Below are 21231 nucleotides of genomic sequence, written 5' to 3' on the forward strand. Positions count from 1 at the left end.
TGCAGCGCTATTTTCGTACGAGCCTCGCATGAGAATAGTACAGGCGAATGTGCAGTGTCCGTGTTCTGCGCGATGAAAGCCGCACATGAGAATCTCAGGCTTGACTTCCTATCGACCTAAATGAAGTTCAGAAAATCCCACTGAAATGAATAGGGCGTAAAAGGGACCTTTTTCTTCCAATTTCCTGCTCCGCAGACAAAAAATTAAAAATGCTGATGCGAACCGCGACTAATATCCAAAAACATCAATAATAAGAATACTGAAAGGAAAAATAGAATAATAGATAATAAAATAGTATTCGGTATATGATAATAACAGAAAAAGAGACGACTACAGAATAATACGGCAACGAGCTGGAATAATGGATGATTTAAAGGTAGAGTATAATTAACGGAATTCTATATACAATATTAAAGATTATATGAGAATATCTCTAATAACATGAAATAAAATGGTTGGAATTACAGATATAAATTATTACTAATGATAATCCACAATCACCAGTGACTACCATGAGCCTCCTGCACAACGCGCATGCGCGCAAGGCGACTACACGATTCATACACTCTTCGGGCATGCGCAAATGGTGACTATAACCTGACAGAACCACCTGCGCATGCGTTCTAGACAAACCCGGAAACCGCTGCCACAGCGCCCAGAGGGGCGTGGCCTGTGTCGGATGTACGGGCTCCGTGCAGTATTCGGCCTCGGCCTGCTGGTTGGGGGCGCTCGGCTGGGTGTGAGGGCGGATAGCTGTCTGCGGACTGTCGGAGGCGAGAGAGCGCAGTGCAGGCAATACCGAACCGGGACAGCGATGGCGGGGAGAATGAAGTACCTCAGGTGAGGGGAGGACTTCTGGATCTACTCTCTGCTGCTCCAAGTGGCTGCTCCCAGTACTACATCCCCAATCCTGGGACTAGTAGAGGGGTTGCCCATAGCAACCAGTCGGTTTCCAGCTTTTAATAGAGGTGATGTGATTGGCTGACATGAGTCACGTGTGCAGCTGCTTGTAACAACAGAGCCGCCCAGTAAATATGCAAATCTGAGTCATTCCAATAACTAATAAAGTGATGTTTTGTAACTTTCTTTATGGGCGCTGCGCCTGTAGAGGGCGCTGTACTTGTGGAGTGAGCGCAGCCCTCGAATCCCATCCGCAGTGGGAGGACGGCGGCTGCATCACACGCCCTTCTACCCTCTGATGGGGGGGTTTGGACACCATTTTTGGGGGGATTTTCCATTCCACGTTATTTGTAGCCGTGCGAGGGCTTGTGTTTTGCGTGACGAGCCGTAGTTTTTTGGAGTACACAAGAATTTTTGCTCCCCTTTGGGGCTTATTTACAGGAGTGTATATCCTTCACGGCCAGCCGATATACGCTTCCATCTGAGCAATCCTCCCCCCTCTCCTCCACTCCGCCATCTGAAATGGGAGGGGCGGGGCTAAGCTCCACTCTGTCCCGCCCACTCACAATGCTGGCTATGGACAAGGGGTGGGGATGGGAGCTTAGCTCCGCCTCCACCCCGCCCACTAGCATTGCAAACTGCATGGATGGGAAGGGGGGCTGCTTAGATGGGAGCATATATCGGCCGCTCGTGTAAATAAGCCCGTAGGCCGGCTTCACACGGGCTGTCACGGCGCCCCCCAGAGACCCCAATACTTACCTCCGGATCCGGAGTCCTACGTCCCGCATGACGCTTCGGCGCGCACGCGCAATAGAGCACGTGATGCGCCGCAGCGTCATGTGACGTGCCACAAGCTTACCGCAATGCCGTTGTGGAGGGGCCGCGGATCAGACGGCTTCCATTGACCTCAATGAAAGCCGTCCATGCGGAATCCGCGCAAAAATGGAGCTGGTTGCGATATTTTTTTCCCTCCGTGAGCAGAAACCACAGTTGGCGTCCGCTCAGTGCATGAAGAATCACTTTTCCAATGGCATGCTATGGGTGGTATCTGCTGCGGAATCCAAAAGCGTCCGCCCGCTCCGGATCCCACTATGTAAATCTGCCCGTGCGCAGGCGGCCTAAAGAACCCCCTTCTGTGCTGGTGCAGAAACCCTCTTGCTTCTAGATGTAGAGAGCGCCCCCTTGTTACAGTCCTGAGTATAATACCGGTAGATGATGGGAGAGATCTCTGTACTGACCCCTGATATATTATACATTGTTATTAGAGCGCCCCCTTGTTACAGTCCTGGGTATAATAGATGATGGGAGAGATCTCTGTACTGACCTCTGATATATTATACATTGTTATTAGAGCACCCCCTTGTTACAGTCCTGGGTATAATAGATGATGGGAGAGATCTCTGTATTGTCCCCTGATATATCTATACATAGTTATTAGAGCGCCCCCTTGTTATAGTCCTGGATATAATAGATGATGGGAGAGATCTCTGTACTGACCTCTGATATATTATACATTGTTATTAGAGCACCCCCTTGTTATAGTCCTGGATATAATAGATGATGGGAGAGATCTCTGTATTGTCCCCTGATATATCTATACATAGTTATTAGAGCGCCCCCTTGTTATAGTCCTGGATATAATAGATGATGGGAGAGATCTCTGTACTGACCCCTGATATATCTATACATAGTTATTAGAGCGCCCCCTTGTTACAGTCCTGGGCATAAACAGATGACGGGAGAGATCTCTGTACTGACCCCTGATATATCTATACATAGTTATTAGAGCGCCCCCTTGTTACAGTCCTGGGTATAATAGATGATGGGAGAGATCTCTGTACTGACCTCTGATATATTATACATTGTTATTAGAGCACCCCCTTGTTATAGTCCTGGATATAATAGATGATGGGAGAGATCTCTGTATTGTCCCCTGATATATCTATACATAGTTATTAGAGCGCCCCCTTGTTATAGTCCTGGATATAATAGATGATGGGAGAGATCTCTGTACTGACCCCTGATATATCTATACATAGTTCTTAGAGCGCCCCCTTGTTACAGTCCTGGGTATAATAGATGACGGGAGAGATCTCTGTACTGACCCCTGATATATCTATACATAGTTATTAGAGCGCCCCCTTGTTACAGTCCTGGGTATAATAGATGATGGGAGAGATCTCTGTACTGACCCCTGATATATCTATATATAGTTATTAGAGCGCCCCCTTGTTATATTCCTGGATATAATAGATGATGGGAGAGATCTCTGTACTGACCCCTGATATATTTATACATAGTTATTAGAGCGCCCCCTTGTTACAGTCCTGGATATAATAGATGATGGGAGAGATCTCTGTACTGACCCCTGATATATTTATACATAGTTATTAGAGCGCCCACTTGTTACAGTCCTGGGTATAATAGATGATGGGAGAGATCTCTGTACTGACCTCTGATATATTATACATTGTTATTAGAGCGCCCCCTTGTTACAGTCCTGGGTATAAATAGATGATGGGAGAGATCTCTGTACTGACCTCTGATATATTATACATTGTTATTAGAGCGCCCCCTTGTTACAGTCCTGGGTATAAATAGATGATGGGAGAGATCTCTGTACTGACCCCTGATATATTTATACATAGTTATTAGAGCGCCTCCTTGTTAAACTCCTGGGTATAATAGATGATGGGAGAGATCTCTGTATTGTCCACTGATATATTATACATTGTTATTAGAGCGCCCCCTTGTTACAGTCCTGAGTATAATACCGGTAGATGATGGGAGAGATCTCTGTACTGACCCCTGATATATTTATACATAGTTATTAGAGCGCCCCCTTGTTAAACTCCTGGGTATAATAGATGATGGGAGAGATCTCTGTACTGACCCCTGATATATTTATACATAGTTATTAGAGCGCCTCCTTGTTAAACTCCTGGGTATAATAGATGATGGGAGAGATCTCTGTATTGTCCACTGATATATTATACATTGTTATTAGAGCGCCCCCTTGTTACAGTCCTGAGTATAATACCGGTAGATGATGGGAGAGATCTCTGTACTGACCCCTGATATATTTATACATAGTTATTAGAGCGCCCCCTTGTTAAACTCCTGGGTATAATAGATGATGGGAGAGATCTCTGTATTGTCCACTGTATATTATATATTGTTATTAGAGCGCCCCCTTGTTACAGTCCTGGGTATAATAGATGATGGGAGAGATCTCTGTACTGACCCCTGATGTATTTATACAGTTATTAGAGCGCCCCCTTGTTAAACTCCTGGGTATAATAGATGATGGTAGAGATCTCTGTACTGACCCCTGTTATATCTATACATAGTTATTAGAGTGCCCCCTTGTTACAGTCCTGGGTATAATAGATGATGGGAGAGATCTCTGTATTGTCCACTGATATATTATATATTGTTATTAGAGCGCCCCCTTGTTACAGTCCTGGGTATAAATAGATGATGGGAGAGATCTCTGTACTGACCCCTGATATATCTATACATAGTTATTAGAGCGCCCCCTTGTTAAACTCCTTGGTATAATAGATGATGGGAGAGATCTCTGTATTGTCCACTGATATATTATACATAGTTATTAGAGCGCCCCCTTGTTACAGTCCTGGGTATAATAGATGATGGGAGAGATCTCTGTACTGACCTCTGATATATTATACATTGTTATTAGAGCGCCCCCTTGTTACAGTCCTGGGTATAAATAGATGATGGGAGAGATCTCTGTACTGACCTCTGATATATTATACATTGTTATTAGAGCGCCCCCTTGTTACAGTCCTGGGTATAAATAGATGATGGGAGAGATCTCTGTACTGACCCCTGATATATTTATACATAGTTATTAGAGCGCCCCCTTGTTAAACTCCTGGGTATAATAGATGATGGGAGAGATCTCTGTACTGACCTCTGATATATTATACATTGTTATTAGAGCGCCCCCTTGTTACAGTCCTGGGTATAAATAGATGATGGGAGAGATCTCTGTACTGACCTCTGATATATTATACATTGTTATTAGAGCGCCCCCTTGTTACAGTCCTGGGTATAAATAGATGATGGGAGAGATCTCTGTACTGACCCCTGATATATTTATACATAGTTATTAGAGCGCCTCCTTGTTAAACTCCTGGGTATAATAGATGATGGGAGAGATCTCTGTATTGTCCACTGATATATTATACATTGTTATTAGAGCGCCCCCTTGTTACAGTCCTGAGTATAATACCGGTAGATGATGGGAGAGATCTCTGTACTGACCCCTGATATATTTATACATAGTTATTAGAGCGCCCCCTTGTTAAACTCCTGGGTATAATAGATGATGGGAGAGATCTCTGTACTGACCCCTGATATATTTATACATAGTTATTAGAGCGCCTCCTTGTTAAACTCCTGGGTATAATAGATGATGGGAGAGATCTCTGTATTGTCCACTGATATATTATACATTGTTATTAGAGCGCCCCCTTGTTACAGTCCTGAGTATAATACCGGTAGATGATGGGAGAGATCTCTGTACTGACCCCTGATATATTTATACATAGTTATTAGAGCGCCCCCTTGTTAAACTCCTGGGTATAATAGATGATGGGAGAGATCTCTGTATTGTCCACTGTATATTATATATTGTTATTAGAGCGCCCCCTTGTTACAGTCCTGGGTATAATAGATGATGGGAGAGATCTCTGTACTGACCCCTGATGTATTTATACAGTTATTAGAGCGCCCCCTTGTTAAACTCCTGGGTATAATAGATGATGGTAGAGATCTCTGTACTGACCCCTGTTATATCTATACATAGTTATTAGAGTGCCCCCTTGTTACAGTCCTGGGTATAATAGATGATGGGAGAGATCTCTGTATTGTCCACTGATATATTATATATTGTTATTAGAGCGCCCCCTTGTTACAGTCCTGGGTATAAATAGATGATGGGAGAGATCTCTGTACTGACCCCTGATATATCTATACATAGTTATTAGAGCGCCCCCTTGTTAAACTCCTTGGTATAATAGATGATGGGAGAGATCTCTGTATTGTCCACTGATATATTATACATAGTTATTAGAGCGCCCCCTTGTTACAGTCCTGGGTATAATAGATGATGGGAGAGATCTCTGTACTGACCCCTGATATATCTATACATAGTTATTAGAGCGCCCCCTTGTTACAGTCCTGGGTATAATAGATGATGGGAGAGATCTCTGTACTGACCCCTGATATATCTATACATAGTTCTTAGAGCGCCCCCTTGTTACAGTCCTGGGTATAAATAGATGATGGGAGAGATCTCTGTATTCTCCACTGATATATTATACATAGTTATTAGAGCGCCCCCTTGTTACAGTCCTGGGTATAATATATGATGGGAGAGATCTCTGTACTGACCCCTGATATATTATACATAGCTATTTAAGCGCCCCCTTGTTACAGTCCTGGGTATAAATAGATGATGGGAGAGATCTCTGTACTGACCCCTGATATATTATACATAGCTATTTAAGCGCCCCTCGGCCATCTTTTTTCTAAACCCAATTTTGATAATCCCTCTGGATATATTGTAGTCCACCCATTCCATTACTTTGGCTTGAAGAAATGCTGCCTTCCAATAGGTGGCACTGTGGAGGTATTATTCCATCTCCCTTATTTGCATATTACCTAGAGGACCATGAATGGCCTTTTGAGTCTCCTCACTCACCGTCTAGCTGCTCTCCCTAAGGAGAAAAGATAGCGTTTCTGATTTCTTTAGTTGCCGCCTTTGTACCTGCTCAAGCCTTGTAAAGAGGAAGAACAATGCTCTCGTCATCTGCCCTTAGACCTCTTCTGATGCCCCCATGATCCTATCTGCCTTGGCAGCAGCTGCCTGACACTGGTTGCTCCAGTTAGGCTTACAGTTAACTAAAACCCCCAAGTCCTTCTCCATGTCAGTGTTCCCCAGTGGTTTCCCTTTTAGTGTGTAATGGTGACATGGATTTCCTCTGCCCATGTGCAGAACCGCACATTTATCTGTGTTACACCTAATTTGCCACTTTTCTGCCCCCAATGTTCCCAGATCCTCTTACAATCCCCTTGCATCCTCTCTTGTGTTAATAACGTTACATCGTTTTGTGTCACCTGCAGATTCTGCTATTTTACCTGCAATCTCATAATACACTGCGGTACTTCTTTACTGCAGTGTATTATCACTAATCGTATCGATCACAGACCCGGATGTCATTGACTGGCTTTCTGATTGCCATGATCGCCCATCAACCCTCCACAACTTCATGGCATAGCGCTGATGGCATCTTCCCTTTATTAACCCTGTACATGCCACAATCAACATTGCTCTTGTAAGGGGCTGGGGCTGTTAAAGGGACTCTAAAAATGATTTGTACCCTCATCTATAGGTTTCTATTAGTCCATTGTGGTCACGGTCCTCTTTCTAGAGCAAAATTGGGGTGGGACCTTTGTTCTCAGTGGGTGAAGGTAACTCTGCTTTTCCCTTTATCAGCCAGGAGGAGGCGCAAGCAGTGGACGAGGAGCTGTTCAATGACTACAAGTTCAGTGTGGACCAGCTGATGGAGCTGGCGGGTCTAAGTTGTGCCATTGCCATCGCCAAGGTGGGTCTTGTATATAACGGGGGAGGGGGTGGGGGGCAGGCAAATTCTCTCTATATTCGTAGCTCATGAATACGGACTGCACTAATCTGAAACACGCAAGTGAGGTTTACCGTATTTAAAACATTTATGTGGAATGAAATGCGAGAAAAAAGTGATTGTGCCATATTTGGTATAAAAACTGCAGCAAAAAAGATATAATGTTCTCGGTCAGTACGGTTATGGCAATACCAAATTATATATATTATATATATATTGCAATTTTATTTTTTCTTGCTGTACTGCTTTTAAAAAATAAACTTTTTAAAAGCAAAATGCCATTTTCTGTCGCCGCCTACTGCCCACCATAACTGTTTTTCTCTCTCTCCGTCGATGGGGTTGTGCGAGGGCTCGTTTTATGCGGACAATCTGTGGTTTCTATTGGTACCTTTTTGGAGGACGCTCTACTTTTTGATCACTATTACTACATTTTTTTCTCGGAGACGAGGTGACCAAATAAAGCACTGTAGAGCGTGGGTCGACGCGAGCCGGCAGGGTCTGTAGAGCGTGGGTCGACGCGAGCCGGCAGGGTCTGTAGAGCGTGGGTCGGCGCGAGCCGGCAGAGTCTGTAGAGCGTGGGTCGGCACGAGCCGGCAGGGTCTGTAGAGCGTGGGTCGGCACGAGCCGGCAGGGTCTGTAGAGCGTGGGTCGGCGCGAGCCGGCAGGGTCTGTGGAGCGTGGGTCGGCGCGAGCCGGCAGGGTCTGTGGAGCGTGGGCCGGCGCGAGCCGGCAGGGTCTGTGGAGCGTGGGCCGGCGCGAGCCGGCAGGGTCTGTGGAGCGTGGGCCGGCGCGAGCCGGCAGGGTCTGTGGAGCGTGGGCCGGCGCGAGCCGGCAGGGTCTGTGGAGCGTGGGTCGGCGCGAGCCGGCAGGGTCTGTGGAGCGTGGGTCGGCGCGAGCCGGCAGGGTCTGTGGAGCGTGGGCCGGCGCGAGCCGGCAGGGTCTGTGGAGCGTGGGCCGGCGCGAGCCGGCAGGGTCTGTGGAGCGTGGGCCGGCGCGAGCCGGCAGGGTCTGTGGAGCGTGGGCCGGCGCGAGCCGGCAGGGTCTGTGGAGCGTGGGCCGGCGCGAGCCGGCAGGGTCTGTGGAGCGTGGGCCGGCGCGAGCCGGCAGGGTCTGTGGAGCGTGGGCCGGCGCGAGCCGGCAGGGTCTGTGGAGCGTGGGCCGGCGCGAGCCGGCAGGGTCTGTGGAGCGTGGGCCGGCGCGAGCCGGCAGGGTCTGTGGAGCGTGGGCCGGCGCGAGCCGGCAGGGTCTGTGGAGCGTGGGTCGGCGCGAGCCGGCAGGGTCTGTGGAGCGTGGGTCGGCGCGAGCCGGCAGGGTCTGTGGAGCGTGGGTCGGCGCGAGCCGGCAGGGTCTGTGGAGCGTGGGTCGGCGCGAGCCGGCAGGGTCTGTGGAGCGTGGGTCGGCGCGAGCCGGCAGGGTCTGTGGAGCGTGGGTCGGCGCGAGCCGGCAGGGTCTGTGGAGCGTGGGTCGGCAGGGTCTGTGGAGCGTGGGTCGGCAGGGTCTGTGGAGCGTGGGTCGGCAGGGTCTGTGGAGCGTGGGTCGGCAGGGTCTGTGGAGCGTGGGTCGGCAGGGTCTGTGGAGCGTGGGTCGGCAGGGTCTGTGGAGCGTGGGTCGGCGCGACACATTTATCCAAGTTGTTCCATAGGAGCAATAAAGCATTAGTAGACGTCTCCACGTTGTGATTTAGAGGGTTTGTGATTTATTTCGTGATGCACTTTTTGCTGGCGGAGACGTCAGCGGCTTCTGCTCCGTGCATCCATCTGTACACTAACACAGACAGACGGGATGGTGCGCAGCACCTCTACAACCGCCCTGTCAGCAGTCTGAGAGCGGGGGAGGGGAGATGCTGTTATAGTTGTATGTACCTACAACTTAGTCATTGTGCACAGAGAAGGTCCCCAACTTTAACCCCTTGAGGACGCGGCCGATTTTGGCCATAAGGACCCGATGATTTTTATGGGACTTTCATCTCCACTTTTCAAAAGACATAACTTTTTTATTTGTCCATTGACACGGCCGTATGGGGGCTGCTTGGTTTAATGCGTGGCCAGCTGTAGTTTATACTGATACTAACAATTTGGGGTACATATTATTTAAGTTTTTAGTAATTTTTATTTTGTTTATTTATTTTTTTTTGAAGGGCTGATAGGCAAAAAGTTTTCTGGCAGTTTTTTGTTCCTTTTCAGCGTCAGTCATGCAGAATAAATGACATGATGCATTTTTTTCTGTGGATTGTTACGATTCCCATAATACCAAAATTGTATATATTTTTTAAGCTCTTTGCACAGTAAAATCCTATTTTTGTTTTCTGCATCGCTGCGTATAAAGTCGTTTTTTGTTAAATTTTTTTTTGAGAGTGGTGAAATGATCAAAAAAAACATTTTGGCTCCTTTTTTTAAAAATACTGTTTTTCGTGCAAGGAAAAAGGTGTGTTCAGTCTATTGTACGGGTCGTTACGGGCGTGACTATGTCAAATATGGGTGTTTTTTTTGGGGGGGGGTTTAAACAAAAGGGAGACTGCGCAAAAAAGGTTTTATTTTTTTTTTGTGTTCTCACTGATCCCCGCTGTCACAGTTGGGCTATCAGTTCCAGCTGACTCCCGCCGCTATCTTCGGGGCATAAATGTACGCCCATTTGCGGGAACTGCTTCCCACCCTGGGCGTACATTTAAACCTTGGAGCGGGAAGGGGTTAAAATACTTTGTGTATGCGATCCGCACCATTTCAAGACCTCTGCTTGCTGTCAGGCTGCTCTGTGTGATTGTTTTCTGTGTGTCTCGTATTGCAGGCTTATCCCGTGAGCTCCTTCACGTCCAGCCTGCCCACCGTGCTGGTTATCTGTGGTCCTGGGAACAACGGCGGTGACGGACTGGTGTGCGCCCGGCATCTCAAGCTCTTCGTAAGTTTTGGACTCTGACTTCCCCTTTAACTTGGCCGTATAGGAATGTCATATCGTAGAAGGTTTCATCTGTGATCAGAGCAGGTGTTGCCCCCTTAAAGGGGTATGCTGGGCTTCTGCTGATGATGGCTGATCCTTAGGATAGGTCATCAATAGTTGATTGCCCGCGGATCCCCGTCGATCAGCTGATCAGTGAGCCCGCTGTCATTGCTGGATGCCGTCACTGGTGTTCAAGTGTAATAGTCGGCTTCACTCCAACTGAAATCACCGGGAGCGGAATACCCCTTTAAGGTGCCCTGAAGATGCGACTTACGAACACACGATGCCAAATCTCACAGTATGGTGGCCTGCGTTGTGTGCCGGTGACATAATACCTTGGGCCGGAAGGAATACACGACCCGCCGCCACTCTTACAATCGTCACCAAGGGTCATTTTTTTATTAGTATTGGGAATTTTTTCACATTTCATAAAACCAAGATAATTAATAGTTGTCACCAGCAGGGGGCGCAATGCGCCCTGTAGGTGATTATCACACTCACACATAGCGCAGATGTTGACGCGGATCCACGGCTGATTTAACCTTTTCATTAAAGCGGTGAAGTCTGCAGCGGATCTGCTTCAAAATCTGCAGTGATGGTTCTGATTTCAGCACGGATTTTGGGCCACATTCCTTATGGAAACGCACCCTAGGGGCGCAGTCACACGGGCGCAGTCACACGGGCGGATTTTCTGTCACAGTATGATGAGACCCGGTGTTAGAGAAGTGCTGCGTGAAGGGGCACCGTAGGGCTATGCTATGACTTTTGGGGGTGCGCGACCTAAGATCACTATGTAGCCCTGCAACTCGCACTGTCATGGAGGTCAGTGGGGTCTCGGTTGCGACGACTACTGGTCACATGTCAGAAAAATCCACCAAGCTTGGATTTTTTTGCAACCTGCGGTCGTGGCAACTTACACCGCAACCCCGTTGGCCTTAGTGAGTGCAAACTCTCTGGGCTATGCAGCGATCATTGGCTGTGCAACCCAGTCGCGGCGATAAGTCATTGTGCAGCCCTAACCTCGAGTTTAAAGGGGTTGTCCAATTACAGGACAGCCCCCCTGTCACTAGGACCCCTGTGTGAAGAAAAACAGAAATATACTTGTCCCTCTGTAGCCGCGGGGATCCAGCGCTGCAGCCGTCTGCAGTCCCGCGGTGTGTTGTCACATTCTTGAACTCCTGGCATCATGGAGCTCAGGATAAGTGTCGCTGCCAGGAGAATGGGTGGTGATGTTGTAGCCTCTCATTGGCTGCAGTGGGGTCACCTGATTTCATTTGACATAATCTGTCACAGCAATCACTGGGACTTCAGCGCTGGATCCTGACGGCCATGGAGGGGTAAGTATATCTGTTTATTATTTTTACGCAGGAGACAGCCCTTTTAAATGGGTTTTCTGGGACTACACCATTGACTAACTACCCTGTTTCCCTGAAAATAAGACATACCCTGAAAATAAGACATAGCATGATTTTCCAGAATTTTTCAGAATGCAAAATGATTTTTCAGGCTTTTTGAGGATGCTTGAAATATAAGCCCTACTCCAAAATTAAGCCCTGCTAACAGTTAACTAAAAAAGTCAATTTAAATAGTGCCCAGGCAGCCAAACATGTAAAAAAGTTAAACCTTTTTGAACAAAAATTAATATAAGACACTGTCTTATTTTCGGGGAAACACGGTATCTTTAAGTAGGTGATCAATAGTTGATTGCCAGCTGTCTGCCACACATAATCCCCACCAAATAGATGACTGAAGGGACAACAAGTGAGTGCGACTGTCGCTTCAGTCCTTACCAGGCACAGCGCCGTACACTGTATAATGGCTGCGCCTGGTATAGCAGTTCAGTTCCATTGACTTAAATGGGAATGAGCAGCTCACAGGCCGTATGATGGATGAACGTGACATCACAGGTGTTAGTAGAGGCGGAGTTCCCAGACGGCGAACCCGCACTGATCAACTACTTATGACCCAGAAGACCCCTTTAGTCATTGAATGCTTCTGCAACTTTCTAAAATATTTGTGTTTCTGTTCGTCACCATTTTCAAGATCTCCGCTTGCTGTAAGTGAATGGTGGTAATCTTGTTGACCTCCAGATGTTAAAAAAAACCAAGACCCGTACAGACCTGATTCTTCTCACAGCTGAGGGCTTGTTACAGTGTATCCAGTTGAAATAATCATCAGCCCCACAAATATCTCTCCTGTCCTGATTGTTTGTTACATTGTATCAGCCTGGAGCTCACAGAGGATTGTCTTGCCTGGATAGTGAATAAGGTGGTTTCTGTTCAATGCCGGCAAGCAGAGATCTTGAAATAATGGCATCAATACAAAAAGTCGACTAGAAAGTTGCAGAAGTTTTCATTCTCCACTGAGGCTTTGCGCCTGATACTGGACAATCCATTACACCGCCTCCATCAGTAAAATGCCATTTTTCATAGGTGTTGACCTGACTTTGCTCTGCACAATCTCCCTGTCCCAGTAAATAAGCATGTGCCTCCTGGGGGTGGTCCGCCATCATTAGTGACCCCCTTCCACGGAGGAGAATTACTACCACTCCCACCGGCCACTTTGACACATAAATGGCTGCGGTAGTTGTTGTTGTGTCTGACTGCTTATTCCCAGCAGCGCTGCTGCTTTTCAAGGACACGTCGTATTAGGAGAGCAGCCGCCCCCGGTGAAATAACAGGGAGCGGGGAGCGGGCACATCGTGTGGAGGAGAAAGTATAGGCCAGGATAAATATTGAGTGCTCCGCCGACTTAAAAGGCCACTTGACTGGAAATACAAGTTGTTCCCGGCTTGTTAAATGCAACTAAGAAATGTTCTCCGCGCCAAAGAGCTCAGGGGGAGCCAATCAGTGCAGAACGTATGGAGAACGGCCGCATGCCTAATAATCCAAGCTCTGCTGTAATGCAAAAGTCATGGGATGTATGGGAAATTCAAGTTGGAACATAAATGTATAACCTACATATTATCCACAGCAACAGTTGTCACTATGGAAAATCTTGGCATTACGGTTACTGAGTTACATCTTGTATTATACTCCAGAGCTGCACTCACTATTCTGCTGGTGGAGTCACTGTGTACATACATTACTTATCCTGTACTGATCCTGAGTTACATCCTGGATTATACTCCAGAGCTGCACTCCCTATTCTGCTGGTGAAGTCACTGTATACATACATTACTTATCCTGTACTGATCCTGAGTTACACCCTGTATTATACCCCAGAGCTGCACTCACCATTCTGTTGATGAAGTCACTGTGTACATACATTACTTATCCTGTACTGATCCTGAGTTACATCCTGTATTATACTCCAGAGCTGCACTCACTATTCTGCTGGTGGAGTCACTGTGTACATATATTACTTATCCTGTACTGACCCTGAGTTACATCATGTATTATACTCCAGAGCTGCACTCACTATTCTACTGGTGGAGTCACTGTGTACATACATTACTTATCCTGTACTGATCCTGAGTTACATCCTGTATTATACTCCAGAGCTGCACTCACTATTCTGCTGGTGGAGTCACTGTGTACATATATTACTTATCCTGTACTGACCCTGAGTTACATCATGTATTATACTCCAGAGCTGCACTCGCTATTCTACTGGTGGAGTCACTGTGTACATACATTACTTATCCTTTACTGATGCTGAGTTACATTCTGTATTATACTCCAGAGCTGCACTCACTATTCTGCTGCTGGAGTCACTGTGTACATACATTACTTATCCTGTACTGCTCCCGAGTTACATCCTGTATTATACTCCAGAGCTGCACTCACTATTCTGCTGGTGGAGTCACTGTGTACATACATCCTGAGTTACATCCTGTATTATACTCCAGAGCTGCACTCACTATTATGCTGGTGGAGTCACTGTGTACATACATTACTTATCCTGTACTGATCCTGAGTTACATCCTGTTTTATACTCCAGAGCTGCACTCACTATTCTGCTGGTGGAGTCACTGTGTACATACATTACTTATCCTGTACTGACCCTGAGTTACATCCTGTATTATACTCCAGAGCTGCACTCACTATTCTGCTGGTGGAGTCACTGTGTACATACATTACTTATCCTGTACTGACCATGAGTTACATCCTGTATTATACTCCAGGGCTGCACTCACTATTCTACTGGTGGAGTCACTGTGTACATACATTACTTATCCTGTACTGATCCTGAGTTACATCCTGTATTATACTCCAGAGCTGCACTCACTGTTCTGCTGGTGGAGTCACTGTGTACATACATTACTTATCCTGTACTGATCCTGAGATACATCCTGTATTATACTCCAGAGCTGCACTCACTATTCTGCTGGTGGAGTCACTGTGTACATACATTACTTATCCTGTACTGACCCTGAGTTACATCCTGTATTATACCCCAGAGCTGCACTTACTATTCTGCTGGTGGAGTCACTGTGTACATACATTACTTATCCTGTACTGCTCCTGAGTTACATCCTGTATTATACTCCAGAGCTGCACTCACTATTCTGCTGGTGGAGTCACTGTGTACATACATTACTTATCCTGTACTGACCCTGAGTTACATCCTGTATTATACCCCAGAGCTACACTCACTATTCTGCTGGTGGAGTCACTGTATACATACATTACTTATCCTGTACTGATCCTGAGTTACATCCTGTATTATACTCCAGAGCTGCACTCACTATTCTGCTGGTGGAGTCACTGTATACATACATTACTTATCCTGTACTGACCCTGAGTTACATCCTGTATTATACCCCAGAGCTACACTCACTATTCTGCTGGTGGAGTCACTGTATACATACATTACTTATCCTGTACTGCTCCTGAGTTCCATCCTGTATTATACTCCAGAGCTGCACTTACTATTCTGCTGGTGGAGTCACTGTATACATACATTACTCATCCTTTACTAATGCTGAGTTACACCCTGTATTATACTCCAGAGCTGCACTCACCATTCTGTTGATGAAGTCACTGTGTATAGACCCTGAGCAAGGAAGGAATCCTGGGAGACCTTAGCTTTGAAGCCTGCAGAATTGTGAATGCAGCTTAATGATCACTTGGACTCCGGTATCTGCAGATTCCTTGTAATATCACCCATTCTACATATATCATGGTAATAAGATGCTTATATTGTACCCCTGATAACACATCTGTGACCCCACCATTATACTGATTACTTCCTCCCATGTAGTCAGTGTGATGTCACCAGTGTAGTAATAGTTCACAGGACTGCCAGCAGGGGGCAGTGGACCATTTGTCACTTCCTGCTCTTCTAGATTTGCCTCATTGCTTTCCTTTAGATGACGTCTCGTCCTTCTTCCTCCGCAGGGCTATGAGCCAGTCATATTTTACCCAAAGCGACCAAACAAGACCCTGTTTGAGAATTTAACCACGCAGTGCCAGAAAATGGACATCCCCTTCCTGTCGGAATTCCCACGAGAGGTAATTTAGTTTTTTTTCTATGTAGTATAAAGGCGTGTGTGGTGGTCACTTCTCATACTGGGCAACCTTCTCAGAGGAGCTTGTTCCAATGCTCTTTGTCATCCCCCAATCTAAAGGAGTATTCTGGGCATAGGTTATCAGTAGTTGATTGGCAGGGTCTACCACTCATGATCCCAGCTGATCCTTCGGCTTGCTGTCAGTGCTGCGGAGCCAAAAGTGTCATGGAAGGCATCACTCCCATTGATTTTCAAAGCGAGCAAAGTGTTTCTTTTACTCTTCCAGCTCTGACCACTGATGTGGATGTCTTGCCTTACCACTGTAAATCACGTTTGAAGTGGCTGCCACTAGGGGGTCTTCCTTCTAGCTTCTCTGCATTCCACTGTCTGTTTGGTACAATAAAATATAGTATACAGGAACATTTCCATAACAGGTGGCTCTCCTTCACTCAGAGGCTGCAGACTGACAGGTCTGCAGCCACTGTGATAACAATGTCTACAGTTTCTCCTTCTGTTCTTACAGTGTGTGCGCGTCTGTACACACATTCTAGTGGGTTTACTAACCCTTTGAGCAGAAAGTTTCTGAATGCCTGAATCTTCCAGCCGAAGTAGAAGGGCCGGGCATTCAGATACTGCCTACCTGCCGAGTGGACCAGACGCAGTGTGATGCAGAATGGGAAGTAAGGTCGAGTAAGTCAGAACAGGGAACTACAGGTAGAATGGTAGGCTTGCTCCACCCACCCTTCCTGATAGTAGATTGAAAACAGCAGAACAATGGGGGGAAAACCACCTGCAAGTCAGAATTTAGACATGAAACCGTGCAAACAGCAGTAAATGAGGGTAAGGAGGGGGATTTTAGAAAACTTATGGAAGCTATGTTTAAGCCCTACCTGTGGAAGGGCTTAATAGGCTGCCAGTAAAAGTATGATATACTGCAATATAGAAGTATTGCAGTATATTGTACAAGCAATCAGAATATCAGAACTTCAAGTCTGCTATGGGAACTGAAAAAAAAACTTAAAAATAAAATTCCTTTTTACTAATATCTGCATACAAATAGCAAAGCAAAACTTAACCCTTTCCAATCCATTTATTTTTTCTCACGCATTCTCCCCAGCTCCAAATAAATTGGAGCTGGGGAAAATGGGTGAGAAAAAATACCTTTTCCCTGCACCCTCCTGAACTGACACAGTACCGTGGGGGGGGGCTGCTTACCTGTCCGGCGTCTTCCGCATTCTCCTTCTGCCTCCCGACTTGGCGATCATGTGACCGCTGGGGTCAGGTGGCACATGGCGGTCACATGATCGCCGGGCCGGGAGACAGAAGGAGAATGCGCAAGACTCCGGTCAGGTAAGCAGGTCCCACAGTGCAGGCTCCCGGCTCGGCGTTCATGTGACCGCCGAGGGTCAGGTAACACCGGCGGTCACATGATCGCCGGCCGGAATCTCTATGCATTACATAGCGCTAATTGAGCGCTATGTAATGTGTAAAAGAGAAGGCAGAAAGGGTTTTTAACCCTTTCTGCCTTCTCCTAGGGGGTCCTCGATGGGGACCAGTGCACAAGTGTATCTACACCCGATATGTGTCTGACGATCGGGTGCAGATCCACTCCTGCACTGCAGTGTCGGGCCTGCCCCGACATCGGAGCTGTGGAGGGAAATGATGATGTCGGGGCAGGCCCGACATTGGATTGGAAAGGGTTAAAACCATGATTGGTATTGCTGCGTCCATAAAAGTGTATAAACTACTGCGTTATCTATCGTGCACGGTTTAAAAAAAATAAATAAAAGTTTACATTTTCGGCACATGCTCACCCAACAAAAAAAAGTCCTATGTACCCAAAAAGGATACTAATAAAAACTCCAGCTCTTCTCGCAAAAACCAAGTCCCCATACAGAAAAATAAAAAAAAGTTCTAGATATTCAGAGGCAGGAAAAAAAAAAAGATAATCCAGAAGTGTCAGGCCTTCAAGGGTTAAACAGTCAGGGTCTGAGTTCTCTCGCCTCGTTCCTCTTCCTCCAGGCGGAGATCATCGATGGGACATACAACTTGGTCATCGATGCCATTTTTGGCTTCAGCTTCAAGGGCGCGGTGCGAGAACCCTTTGCCAACATCCTGAATATTCTGAAACGCATCAGCCTACCCATCGCCAGTGTGGACATCCCCTCAGGTAAGTCAGCCACCCACCTAGCTTTCCTGGAACCCTGAATGGTTCCTTGGTCTAAGTATACCATTACTACTTACCCACTGCGTAAGTCAGGAAGATGGAGGCTAGCCTAGAACTGTAGAAACCGACTCGGCGTCTGTACCGGGTCCTCCAGCCAAGCAGTCGTCTTACACGCAGCGCCCCGGATGTGGAGCGAGACTTCAGGGTCTGCAGGTCGGCACCGTACATAAATCTGCTGTACGGCCGGATTCACGCGCGCATTACGGAGAACAGACCCCCATTACTTTCAATGGGTTGGTTCACAAGCACGTATTCTGCGTTCACACTTCGGTCGGGCCAACGGTCCGCAGCATTCTCTAGTTTTCTGTGCATAATGGACTCATTAGGGCTCCGGCACACTTGCGTTTTTTTTCATGTGATTGTCAATGGGACTTTCTAATGTTAATGCACAAACGTGCGATGCGTCTTACCATTAGACAGTCCCAGCGACAATCCCGTAAAAAAAAAACCGCAATTGTAATCTGCCATTTTAATGGCTGAGAGAAACGTTGCAATTTTTTTGTTTTTTTGCACACGCAAATGTACACTATTGGCACGCGGAAAAAGGACAGTGGAAAATGCACTTATGCGCAACACCCATTCTGTAAATGCACCTAAAATATGCATACACCTCTGTGAATCTGGTCAAAGAAGCTGAGGGATTTGGAGAGGGGAAGTCACACAGTGACTATCAGCAGAATAGTGAGTGCAGCTCTGGAGTATAATACAGGATGTAACTAAGGAGCAGTACAGGATAAGTAATGTATGTACACAGTGACTCCACCAGCAGAATAGTGAGTGCAGCTCTGCAGTATAATACAGGATGTAACTCAGGAGCAGTACAGGATAAGTAATGTATGTACAGAGTGACTCCACCAGCAGAATAGTGAGTGCAGCTCTGGAGTATAATACAGGATGTAACTAAGGAGCAGTACAGGATAAGTAATGTATGTACACAGCGACTCCACCAGCAGAATAGTGAGTGCAGCTCTGGAGTATAATACAGGATGTAACTCAGGAGCAGTACAGGATAAGTAATGTATGTACACAGTGACTCCACCAGCAGAAGAGTGAGTGCAGCTCTGGGGTATAATACAGGATGTAACTCAGGATCAGTACAGGATAAGTAATCTATATATACAGTGACTCCACCAGCAGAATAGTGAGTGCAGCTCTGGAGTATAATACAGGATGTAACTCAGGATAAGTAATGTATGTACACAGCGACTCCACCAGCAGAATAGTGAGTGCAGCTCTGGAGTATAATACAGGATGTAACTCAGGGTCAGTACAGGATAAGTAATGTATGTACACAGTGACTCCACCAGCAGAAGAGTGAGTGCAACTCTGGAGTATAATACTGGATGGAACTCAGGATAAGTAATGTATGTACACAGTGACTCCACCAGCAGAATAGGGAGTGCAGCTCTGCAGTATAATACAGGATGTAACTCAGGATAAGTAATGTATGTACACAGTGACCTCACCAGCAGAATAGCGAGTGCAGCTCTGGGGTATAATACAGGATGTAACTCAGGAGCAGTACAGGATAAGTAATGTATGTACACAGTGACTCCACCATCAGAATAGTGAGTGCAGCTCTGGAGTATAATACAGGATGTAACTCAGGATCAGTACAGGATAAGTAATGTATGTACACAGTGACCTCACCAGCAGAATAGCGAGTGCAGCTCTGGGGTATAATACAGGATGTAACTCAGGAGCAGTACAGGATAAGTAATGTATGTACACAGTGACTCCACCATCAGAATAGTGAGTGCAGCTCTGGAGTATAATACAGGATGTAACTCAGGATCAGTACAGGATAAGTAATGTATGTACACAGTGACTCCACCAGCAGAATAGCGAGTGCAGCTCTGGACCTTCCACTGTATATTTGCCATGGTACACAACAGCCTATATGCCATTACTGCCCCCTACCTTCACTTCTCAGTCTTGCCTACTAATCACTATGAATTTTATGTTAAGGATGGGATGTGGAGAAAGGAAACCCAGATGGTCTGCAGCCAGACATGCTCATCTCCCTGACTGCCCCCAAACTGTCAGCTGTTCACTTCTCTGGACGCTACCACTACCTGGGCGGACGATTTGTGCCCGTGGCCTTACAGAAGAAGTACAACCTCAGTCTCCCAGACTACCCTGATACAGACTGTGTCCGCAGACTCCTCTGAAGACACAGCAGAACGACGGCCCTTACCTGCAAAGACAGAAGCAACTCAAGACTTACAAGAGCACCCAGTGTTTAGAGAGCCGCTTCCTTCCAATCTGTTCCCTGACTGCGAGCACCTTGTAGAGAACCAATAAATGCTTAGAAATGAGGTAATGTGAGGAGCGTATATAATCGTGCCACCCCGCTGTGTCCCAGAGCACTGCTCCGTGATTGGTTACAGTGCCGCCCTGTTTACAAAACGTCACAGGTGCTGCAACCAATGTAGAGCTCGATTGCTGAGCTCTGTCATTGGCTGCAGCACCTGTGACATCCTGTAAAACTTTACATCAGAGGGAAGTGCTACAGTGGCAGTACAGGACACAGCGGGCAGAGGAGGGTATATGCCTGTCTTGTTTGTTTTTAACCACATTCTGTAACCTAATTAAAGGGGTTGTCCCGCGAAAGCAAGTGGGGGTATACACTTCTGTATGGCCATATTAATGCACTTTGTAATGTACATTGTGCATTAATTATGAGCCATACAGAAGTTATTCACTTACCTGCTCCGTTGCTGGCGTCCCCGTCTCCATGGTGCCGTCTAATTTTCAGCGTCTAATCGCCGGATTAGACGCGCTTGCGCAGTCCGGTCTTCTTCTTTTCTGAATGGGGCCGCTCGTGCCGGAGAGCGGCTCCTCGTAGCTCCGCCCCGTCACGTGCCGATTCCAGCCAATCAGGAGGCTGGAATCGGCAATGGACCGCACAGAAGCCCTGCGGTCCACCGAGGGTGAAGATCCCGGCGGCCATCTTCACCAAGTAAGTAAGAAGTCACCGGAGCGCGGGGATTCAGGTAAGCACTATCCGGTTTTCTTTTTTAACCCCTGCATCGGGTTTGTCTCGC

The 21231-nt window shown here is 46.8% G+C and overlaps 1 protein-coding gene across 1 annotated transcript; it reads left to right on the forward strand.

Moving 5' to 3' along the window:
- Positions 1 to 632: 632 nt before the first annotated feature.
- On the forward strand, positions 633 to 20502 carry NAXE (NAD(P)HX epimerase). Its single transcript, XM_066609119.1, has 6 exons — positions 633 to 840; positions 7427 to 7535; positions 10356 to 10466; positions 15848 to 15961; positions 17980 to 18127; positions 20153 to 20502. Exons 1-6 carry the CDS (start codon positions 680 to 682, stop codon positions 20353 to 20355), a joined length of 846 nt encoding a protein of 281 aa, XP_066465216.1. The 5' UTR covers positions 633 to 679; the 3' UTR covers positions 20356 to 20502.
- Positions 20503 to 21231: the final 729 nt, after the last annotated feature.

This window comes from Eleutherodactylus coqui, chromosome 6 (genome assembly GCF_035609145.1).
Source record: "Eleutherodactylus coqui strain aEleCoq1 chromosome 6, aEleCoq1.hap1, whole genome shotgun sequence".
In the NCBI taxonomy this organism is placed as follows: Eukaryota; Metazoa; Chordata; class Amphibia; order Anura; family Eleutherodactylidae; genus Eleutherodactylus; species Eleutherodactylus coqui.